The sequence below is a fragment of the Herpailurus yagouaroundi genome, unplaced genomic scaffold (assembly GCF_014898765.1).
Source record: "Herpailurus yagouaroundi ecotype Mexico unplaced genomic scaffold, PumYag 246, whole genome shotgun sequence".
Taxonomy (NCBI): domain Eukaryota; kingdom Metazoa; phylum Chordata; class Mammalia; order Carnivora; family Felidae; genus Herpailurus; species Herpailurus yagouaroundi.
Window position 1 is genome coordinate 12,755,098 of NW_024412463.1, and position 10,094 is coordinate 12,765,191.

General features: G+C 61.8%; 2 protein-coding genes across 2 annotated transcripts in view; both read left to right on the forward strand.

Annotated features, from left to right (window-relative positions):
- PRPF6 (pre-mRNA processing factor 6) overlaps window positions 1-1,108 on the forward strand; it is a 49,275-nt gene extending 48,167 nt beyond the window's left edge. Inside the window, exons 20-21 of the mRNA XM_040459954.1 lie at window positions 81-207; window positions 830-1,108. Coding sequence (XP_040315888.1) covers window positions 81-207; window positions 830-982 — 280 coding nt within the window. The 3' untranslated portion in view covers window positions 983-1,108. The remainder of the gene's footprint in view (window positions 1-80; window positions 208-829) is intronic.
- A 175-nt stretch (window positions 1,109-1,283) lies between these two features.
- On the forward strand, window positions 1,284-5,786 carry CUNH20orf204 (chromosome unknown C20orf204 homolog). Its single transcript, XM_040459977.1, has 4 exons — window positions 1,284-3,382; window positions 4,801-5,061; window positions 5,153-5,308; window positions 5,447-5,786. The coding sequence occupies exons 1-4, from the start codon at window positions 3,380-3,382 to the stop codon at window positions 5,600-5,602; spliced, it is 576 nt and encodes a 191-aa protein (XP_040315911.1). The 5' UTR covers window positions 1,284-3,379; the 3' UTR covers window positions 5,603-5,786.
- The last annotated feature ends 4,308 nt before the right edge of the window (window positions 5,787-10,094 follow it).

Genomic DNA, 10,094 nt, shown 5'->3' on the forward strand with positions numbered 1-10,094 from the left:
GAGCTGGCTCCCCACCACCCCTCAGGCACCATCAGACGTGGCCACTTACGCTGGGTCCCTGAACTTTTGCTTGCGGACAGGCTGTTCTGGAGTGAGCGGAAGATCACCAAGGCCAGGGAGTGGTTCCACCGCACGGTGAAGATCGACTCGGACCTGGGGGACGCCTGGGCGTTCTTCTACAAGTTTGAGCTGCAGCATGGCACAGAGGTGAGGTGTGGCTGCCTGTTGCTCTCCACCCCCACCTCTGGGCAATGGGTGGGTGGAGGGGAGAGGCACAGGGGTCCCTCCTGACGGTATTTGCTTCTGCGTCTGCTTTCTCGTTACAGCCTTTAGCCTCTTAACCTGAAATGTAGATGTTTGGGTGATTTTAAGTGGTCTGTTAGCATCTCTGATGAGTTGGTTGGTGACTGGGGCGTGGGGTCACCGTAGAAATTGGGATGGGATTCAAGCCCTGATGATTGTCCTGCCTGGGCGAGTTCTGTCCTACTGGACATAAGCCTGGGGGGCCTGGGCAGCAGCATCCCCCCCCCCCACACACACACACAATGCTTAGTGTTGTCACAGCTGTCCTGGAGTCCCCATGGGAAGTGGAAGCCGTGCCCCATGGGGTCTGGGAAGCTGCTCGGGGTACTTGTGTGAGGCACACACTTGGTCTCGACTGGGCTCAGCACCTGCGTGCCATCAGTGCTGCAGCGGGGCACCTCAGACACCACTTGTGCCCCCCTGCCCTCCAGGTCCAGGGCCGTGGGGCCGGGCAAGCGTGGTGGGGCGCGTGTGAGGGGCAGCCTGGGAGGAGCCCCATCTCAAGTGCCCTGTGGTCCTTGCCCAGGAGCAGCGGGAGGAGGTGAGGAGGCGCTGTGAGAACGCGGAGCCACGGCACGGGGAGCTGTGGTGTGCTGTGTCCAAGGACATCACCAACTGGCAGAGGAAGATTGGGGAGATCCTAGTGCTGGTGGCAGCCCACATCAAGAACACCTTCTGACCCTCCAGTGCCTGTAGGGGGCGGCCCTCAGGACAGCGCGTAGAGGAGCGTGTGGTAGTGACAAGGGGGTGGAAGGGGCCCTGAGCCACCCATCCTGCTCTTTAATTAAAGGTTTTCCAGATAGCCTGTCGGGGTTGGTGACCTGCTGGTTTTGTCTGCGCCATTCTCCCCTGCCTTCCCGTAGGTGCTTTGGCTGCCCCCGTGTGCTCTCAGGCCGCGTCCTGGGCTCACTAGGGCTCTTGGAGACAGCCTGAACCCTGCAGGGGAAGCCGTGGGACCCCCTGAGATTCTGTGGGAAGGGAGGGGCGGTGCACATTCTGGGAACAGCTGGGGCTCCCCCGGGCATCTCCCAGGTCTGCCTGCCAGGGTAAGTGACCGTCCTGCGTGAGTGCAGACAGCGGGCCCAACTTCCTAAAGTGGCTCCCAAGTGTGTTGCTAGGGGCTCACGGGGAGGCCCCTCGGGTGTGTGTCGGAAAGAAATGTTACCGGTAAGAGCTTTTCTCATATTTGCTCATGGCATTATTTTTATAATCAATAATGTATAATCAGTTTTGTTCTAAAGCACCTATAAGTCCTCATCTCTGGATTGAAAAATGCATAACCTGGGAGACTTAGCATATTTGCACTGTTTATGCTGTGTGAGGATAAAGGACTTCCTCATACTTTGGACCCCTGTGTGTGTGTTCAACTGGAAACCAGCAGATTCTCTTCGAAGGGGTGTGTCAGCCATGGCTGCAGACATCTGGCCAGAGGTCGTGGGTTGTCCAGAGGCTGTGGGCCAAGGAGAGGAGATGCTACTTGTTACGTATGGTGATGAGGGGAGTAGCTGGCAGCCGTTCCCACACGCTCATGTTAGAGAAGATTCCAGACAGGCTGCTTGGTGCCTCTTGGTTCCTGGTGACACCAATGAGGAGACTGTTGTGGGGATCAGTCGCTGACCCACGGCTCAGCCCCCTCAAGGCAGCCAAGGTTGGGGAACACATGCCTCGATGTCAGCACCTGAGGCACGGGCAGCTGTGCCTAGAGAGTCAGGCCCTGCTGGGTCCGCCTCTGGTGTTCTGGGAGCCACAAGGACACTGCCATCCCAGAGCGGGGGAGGGACCACCCCCGTGGCCTGGATCCTACTCCCAGACTGTGAATCTGGAAATGCTGCTTCTGCTTCTCACTTGAGGTGGGCCAGGCCTGAGGAGCAGAGCAGGGAGGTTCACAGGGTCTTTGGGGTTTCCTTCTGTCTCATGGAGGAGGCGGGAGGGATCCGGCCCGGTACATTTATCACATCGAAGAGATACTCGTGGAGTTTTAGGAGGTTGAAAGCCAGCCTATTCCTGTACAGACCTAGAAACCGAGGCCCAGGGAGGAACGGTGACTTGGCTGTAGTCACAGGGGCTGCTGGCAGCCTTCTGTGCTCTGAGTTGGATGTGGCTTCTCCTGGACACATTTCTGAGCTCAGTGTCGGGTGCGGCCTTCTGCAGAGCCCTTGGAATGTTCCGGAGCACCTGGATCATCCAGTGTGGCTATCTCCTCCTTTGCGTGGGGGTTGTTTGCTTTGAGGTGGTTAAACGACTTTTCTCCCTGGGACAGATGTACCTCAGCTTGTCTCCAGCTGGGATTTCTTGAGCTCCAGCTCAAGGCAAGTCGGGTTCTGCACACTGCCCTTGTTCTGAGGTGGTGCTTGCAGGGTTGAGAGCCTGTTTGGGCGAGTGGCCGTGACCTCCGCCAGCGAAAGATCCCCTCGGCCCAGGAGGGATGAGCAGTAGGAGAAGCCTGGGAAGCCCCTCACCGGGACCAGCTGGGGCAGGACCCCCCCCCCCCCACCGGGGACATCAGGGTGTGGGGGCTGGTGGCTGTGGTGAGTTAGGTCCAGCCCACCTGGTTCTGCTGGCAGCCGGGTTCCTGGGAGAGGCAGCACCTGCTGACCGCTGACGAAGGCCCCAGTGGAGGGTGCAGACAGGCCCCTGGCCTCTGGCTCCCCTACCCCCGCGGGCCCAGCATTGCTCTCTGGACACCCCCCCCACCCCCCCCCCCTCGACAGTACAGACCTTCTTGGGCCAATGGCTCAATCCAAGACCCGCTGGATGGGAAGAGAGCCCGCAGCTGCCGGGCTCCAGGGTCAGGTTAATTGAAGAAGCAATTGGATAGGAGGTGGGGAGAGGGAGGGGGTAGGGCTGGGGTTGTGGGGCCTCCCTCCCGCTCCCTCCCTCCTCTGCTCAGAGGAGCCAACTTCAAAAGCCTTGTCTGCCTGCCGCCAGCCTTCCCTGCTGTGTCCTGTCCTGGGAAGCCTGTTGGCCAGGCTTGGAGCAGGACTTGGAGTGGCAGCCACACTCCCTACCTGAGGACCCAGGATCATGTGCAAGGCCCACTGGCAGGAGTGAGGGAGGGCCTCACCCTCAGAGGCCCATGGTGAGCAGTGTGGGGCCAGTGGGGAGGGGGCTCACTCTGGTCGAGGGTTTGGGACCGAACATAGTCCAGGGGAGGCTGCTTGAGCATCTGTCCCCTACTGGGAAACCTCCCTTGGTTCCCGTCACCTTGGCCTGGAGGGCCCGGCAGGCCTGGCCCTGGGTGCTCTTGCCTGTCCTTCCGGCGGGGGGGGGGGGGGGGGGCAGGGCGGGGGTCTGCCCGGCGGTGCCAGGGCTGCTCGGGTCTCGCTGGCTGGGGTGGGGGACAGGCAGGCCTTCCTAGAGCTGGGCAGCCAATCGCCCCCATGTGGACGGCTCTCTTGTTCTTGCTGTGACCTCTGACCCCACCCCCAGCATGCCTGGGGGCAGATTTGAGGAGGGGCCACAGCTAAAGGCACCCACTCCTCCTGCCAGCGCTGCACCCCAGGTCTCCAGCTCGGTCAGGCTCCCCTCCCAGGGCTGGGAAGCCGAGTCGAGTCCTGCGTCTCGCTGGGTTCACATGATTAATTTTCCAGTCGCTGTTTGGGAACTAGCCGGTCTTTCTCTTTGATGTTTGGGCTTCTAGGGGGAGGGTGGTGGTGGGTTTCTCCCCAAGCCAGCCCCTTCTGGAGGGGGAGGCTCGTGAAAGGGATGCCTGGTGGGGCACAACGTGGCCCCTTTCTCCCTTGCCTCTGGGGGATTCCCCAAGACTTCCCCCCCTCCTCAGAGGGGTGTGGCCTTGAGCTCTGAGCCCTCACCCCTGTCCTGGTTGGTCTGGAGGTGCAAGGGCACCCCATTTCCCATGGCTGTGGGGGTGGGTTAGTTCTGCCCCTGCTCTGGGGACCCAGAGGTGATCAACGTTCTGGGGATCAGGGGGTGCTCATCAGGAGGAGAGAGCCTGGCTGGCTGGTGGGGACTGATGTCTGGGAGGTGTGGGGTTGAGTTAGGGGATAGCCAGGGGTGTAGCCATACCGGCAGGTAGTGTTTCCCGCTGGACCCCTAGACCTAGGGGTCAGCCCTGCCCTCCAGTCTTGTGAGCCCCTAGTTCCCATGCACACAGAGCACAGAGTTCCTGCTCTGGAGCCCTCTGTCTCCTTCTTGGCCCCTCAGGGCTCAGTGGGCCTGCCTTCCCAGCCCGCCTCCCCCCACCCTCACCCTCACCCCTGGCCATCCTCCAGCCCGCCAGTCTATGCATCAAGCATTGAGCTGTCTGGTTCGCAGGCCTACTATCCTTCCCTCAGACTTGAAACAGGAAGGGATTTGTCCTGCTAGACCCATGCTTGGGTGATGAATGGCACAGTGACCTTGCATTTTCTACTGTAGTTCAGAGTCCCTGGTGGCTGTGGTAGGGGGCCGTCCGAAACAAATTGCCTGAGGGGTTGCTGTAGGGCAGGTCTCCTCTGCCCGCCTGGGCACCCCACCCTGACCCCGTGTCCCTTCCAGGTGCCTCCCAAGCCTGCACTCTGGGCGCTCCTGCTGGCTCTGCTGGGGCTCGCACCGGGTCAGGCAGGGCTCCGCACCTGCAGCATCCCTGACGTGCTCCGCCACTACCGTGTGGTCATCTTTGAGGACCTGCAGGCTGCTGTGAGGCAGGTCGGGCCAGGCTCCCGACACCTCCATTTCATCCAGAAAAACCTGACTGGAGCTGCAGTCCTCGGATGGCAGGATCGGGATCGGGTGGGAGCTTCCTGCAGTGCCCAGAAGGTATGGGGGGGGAGACTCACGCTGTTCCCCTCCGGGGCCTCCCCGTTGAGCTCCTCTCCTCAGCCCCCAATTTCCTCCCTTCCTTTCCCAGGAGCACGATATCCTGCTGTCCATTGCGTCCCTGGGTCGGACCCTGCGCAGGGTAGTGGCCCGGGGCCACCGCCGCGGGGCACTGGAGAAAGCCGCGTGGACTGTAGCCCTGCGCACCGAAGCAGTGATGCGGCGCCACTGCTGGATGATGCGCCAGGTGTGTGGGGCCAGACCCGGGTCCCTCCCCTTCCACGGGTCCCCTGAGCCTCCCACCGTCCCGCGGTGTCCCCATCTGGGAGGGGGAGGGGAGGGCGCAGAGACCGTGGTCACTCGCTGACCTTTCTGCCCCTGACAGCGGAGGAGGAGCCGGTGGCCCAAGAGGCACCCTCCTCGGAGTCGCCGCAGCCGCAGCCGCAGCCGGAGGCGGCTCCTCCTGCGTGTCCTGGACACCGTCGCCACCTGCTGGGAGAAGCTCTTCGCGCTGCGTGCAGCAGCCTCCGAGGACTCCTAGCGCGTCCTGCGCAGGCCAGAGAAGAGCCATCCGGGCCGCGGGGCCTGGGAACGAGCTTCATTTGGTGACGACTGCCTCCTCTCCCTCTTGTTGGCTTACTCCTGGGCCCAGGCTCCTCCTTGTCATGGCCCTGGACATGCTCCAGGCACCTAGCCAGGACTCAATAAACTGCTGGTGCTGCGGTCTGGTCTTCTCTTCGCCTGCTGGGGTGGGGCCCACCACCCCTGGATCTGGGCCTGGGCCAGGAGCGGGCGCTGGGGGCAACAGGCCGCTTGGTAGGGGAACCAGGACTACCCGCCACACCTGGACGAGGCCGGCCCCCACCCCACCCCCCACCTTCCAGCTGCGCTCCCAGTCTCAGGCAGCAGGGGGCGAGTGGGGACGCTGGATGGGACTCCCCTAGGCTTGGGGGGGTGGATGGGGAGGGGCTCTATCGGGCCCTGAAATGTCCGGTTTCCGTCCTGCTCCTCTCTGGAATGGGGGAAGGGGTGGAAATGGAGGGGAAGGGAAGGCTGAGCTTTGTGAACTCAGAGCAAAACAACCGGATAAAGGAAACGGGCCTGAAGGGAAGCCAGAGTCGCTGGCCCTGGCTGCAAGTGGGGCCAGGCCATTTCCTGCGGCCCTGGGAGGGGTGGCCACGGCCCCCTCTGTGGGCCTGGATAGGCTGATCAGGGATCCGCTGTCTTGTGCTCTGGGACCGTATGGTTGCTTGCCAGGGAGAGGGTCCTGATCCTGAACTCCCCTGCCCACAGCTGCATAGGTAGCCAGGTGACTGTGACCCCCTCCCCAATCATAGTCTGTGGAGGAGTGGAAAAGCCCGCAGAGCACCTGGCCAACAAGGGTGCCTGTTGGGCTCCACCTCACATACTCCTTTCTGACAGGTGGATGGACCAAGGAGACCCCAGAGCAGGCCTTGCCTCTGGGGTACCCTGGCAGAACAGACAGGGAGGGGATACAGAGAGGCCTTCATGGTGGGGCAGTCAGCATTAGCACAGAATGAGAACCAGCCCCTGGCCCAGCACCCCGCTGTACGTGTGCAGCAGGGCCTGTTGTCCCTGTTTGGTAGATGAGACTGAGGCACAGCCAGGAAGCGTGAGGGCTGGGGTGAGACCCAGGCCTTGAGCGTGGCTACACCCCGTGTGTGCCCTGTGCGCGGGCCACAGCGTGCAGCTGCCCTGGGGGCCCTGTTGTGGCGATGCGGGGACCGCCTGCAGTGTGGTGGGCCATTCCACCCATCTGTCAGCACCCCCTTCCTGCAGTGGAGAGCAGCCAGGCTGTCCTGGGTGGAGGGGGCAGGTAGGAGGGGGAGCACAGGCCTCAGAGTCCTAGGGACACGATCCCTGAGTCCTGGACCATGACCACGCGAAGGGGCAAGGTGCTCTTGTACTCTGACCCCATTCTTCCTCCCTGGACGCTCCTGTCAGAGCCCATCTGGTAGTGTGTATGTGTGGTGAGCACGCGCACAGGTGTGCTGAGGGGTTGCCCGTGACAATGTGCACACAGCTGCGCGTGCACTCTCCTGTGCGTGCGGGGGCATGTGTCTGTGCATGGGGTCCCTTGGGGTCTGTGCATGTGTGTCTTGCCCTCCCCCTGCCCGGAAGAGCTCCCCACTTGCGGGTGGCCCTCCTGGAGTCTAACTCTGGTCCTTCCTGGCAAATTCAGCACGTCGAGTCAGGGACTGGAGGCGGCCTGTGGCCTGAGCCAGCAGAACCGAGGTTGCTCTTGGTATGAGACCCCACTGCACCCTGTCTGCCCGCTGCCCCTTCTCTTCAGACCTCAGACAGAATGAGTGGCCTCCACACTGGGCGGAGGCCCTGTACATCTTTCCGGGTCCTGCCTCTGCCAACACGCTGATGGCAGGCCAGCATTCTGGGCACAGGGACCTGGGCCCTCGTCCCCATAGCTCAGACACCATCTTGTATGGGTTTCCTACGACTGCTGTAACAAATGATCACAAGCCATGCGGCTTAACACAATAGAAGTTTCTTTCCCCACAGTTCTGGAGATCAGAAGTCCAAGATCATTATCACGGGCTTGAAATCAAGGTGTTGTAGGGCTGACCTCCCTCCAGGACAAACCCATCCTGGCTTCTTGCAGCGTCTGGAGGCTCCAGGTGCTCTGGGGCCACATTGCTCCAGCCTGCTGCTGCTTCACGTGGCTTTCTCTTTCTTACAAGGATCTTTGCCCTGGGCTTAGGGCCCCTGGATAACCCAGGCTGATCTCATCTCAAGATCCTTAGTCCTATCTGCCAAGACCCTCTTCCTAAACAAGAATCCCACTCCCAGGTTCTGGGAGGTGGGCATCTCGTTCTCGGGGCCACCATTCAACACACTGTCGAGTCTCTCCTCACATAGGATGGCAGCAAGTGGGGCTTCTGCCTTCTGGGACGAAGTTCACTTGTCCAGCATGGGGATAGCCCAACCAGACCTGGTCTGGGGACAGGTGTACAGCCACAGTGACCAGCCAAGACAGACCAGAGGGAGAGCCAGGGATGCCCTGCGCAGAACCCAAGATGTTCGCTTTTGTGTTCAGCACCAGGACCCCTTCTGTGGCTTGCGCAGGAACTGCTGGCTGGAACAGACTGGAACCAGTGATGATGGGGTGCTCAACCAGGGACAGAGCCTTTGGCCTGTCCTGCATGAGGCACTGCCCTCCTTGCCGAGGTCCGGGGCGTGTGGCCTGAGCCTGGTTCTTAACCCTGCAAAAAACGTTGTTTCTGGGGCACATGCATGGTCGGGTTGGGTCCTGCACCCAGGGGTGTCCTGTCCCATACACGAGCCTTCTCAACTGCTTCCAGGGAGGTGGGGGCTGGGTCCCAGAAGGAGGGGCTGTGCCAGGGTGGTAGATGGGGCCGCAGGGCACTGGCCAGGGTTGTGTAACTTCCTGAAACCAGGGAGCCAGACCCCCCCATGTGCAGCACCAGAAGAAGGGGGGGGGCAGGCTGACTTTGAAGGGTAGCCTGTGTCCCACGGCCTTCCCAGACTGGGAGCCTTTGAAAGAACATCTGGAACATGGGCGACTGGCAAACTGGTCTCTGGATTTGAAAACCAAAAAGTTAATCCCGACTCTGCCACTTCTGTGTTTCCCACCCCCGCCCACACGCTCCTCTCTCCCCACCCCCTCTTCCCACCTCTGCTGCTTTGCAGGCGGGGGCGGGGCCATACCAGCCCAGTGTGCTGATCCTTCGGAGGGCTACTACGGATCGCCTGTGCCCTGCCCGGCACCGCCCTCCATGACCCCTCCCTTACCGGTGCGGCCTGATTGAGCAAAGGGAGGTAGTGGGAAAGACGAATGGCTGCCATGCCCGGACCCTAGACAGATGCAGCTCCGGTGTTCATGGAGCCACGGCTGTGGGACAGGATGTGAGTTAGCCAGCCCCTGCATCTGGCGCTGGGTGCTGAGAAGGCATGGGGCCACACTCAGCCTGGGAGGAAACACCTGCACCCAGACCTGAAGGGTGCGCTGGCCCCGCCTGGCACTTGGCCTTTGCATGTGAGCCTGAGTGTGGGGTCCCCCAACCTGCAGGTGTGCAAGGAGGCTGCCTGATCCATCTGTGGTTGGTGTGGAAACAAACAAGGGCCCCCACTCCAGGAAGCAAAGCACATACTCCGGGGGGGTGGGGGGGCGGTGCCAGGTGCTGCAGCCCATTGTCCCTGCCAGTGGCCTGCAGGACCCTGGGGGGGCTCTCAGGGACAGTCCCCATCCTGTCTCCTCCCTAGGAAAAGACCCAGCTTCGTAAACACAGGAGCAAACAACAACCACCATCCCCCCAACCCCAACTAACCCCCACCTCCACAGCCTCCCTCCTGAAGAACCGGCAGGGATCCCACACTTGCTAGGGGAAGTGAGCCCTTTTTGGGGGGGGGGGAAGGTCAGGACCTTGAGGGGCATGTATTGTGGGGGAGGGCCATTCTGGGGTTGGATACTGGCCCCTGGGTCACCTCTGTGCGGTGTGTGTGTTTACATTTATTTTTTTTAGTAATCGCTCCACCCAAACATGGGGCTCAAACTCACAGCCTTGGGATTAAGAGACGCATGCTCTTGCCACTGAGCCACGCAGGTGCCCGTGGGCTGTGTCTTAACGGTACTTCTGCTCACATCTGTGGATGGCCACAGCCTGGCTCAGTCAAATCCTGTCACTGGCCTCGTTGCCTCCCTCCACAGCCCAGTTGTGACCTTCGTATCTTGGGGGTGAGGTGGCCGGGGCTCCCCGCCAGGTGAGCGGGCCCTGTCCTCCGGTCGCGCCCTGCGTCCCCTGCCGGGCCTGTGCCGGGGCGTGAGGCCAGGGGTCCCGGCTGTGGCCCAAGATAAGCGCCGCACCCGGCGGCCGCTTCCTGCATTTCCTCCCTGCGCCGCCGCTGTGCGCCCCTTCCTGTTTTCTCGGGTGCGCAGGCTGGCAGGAGCGTGGGATACGGGGCGGGGTCATGGGGTATGGGGCGGGGCCATGGCGCACAGGGTTGGGTCGTGGGGCACAGGTTGGGTAATGAGGGTC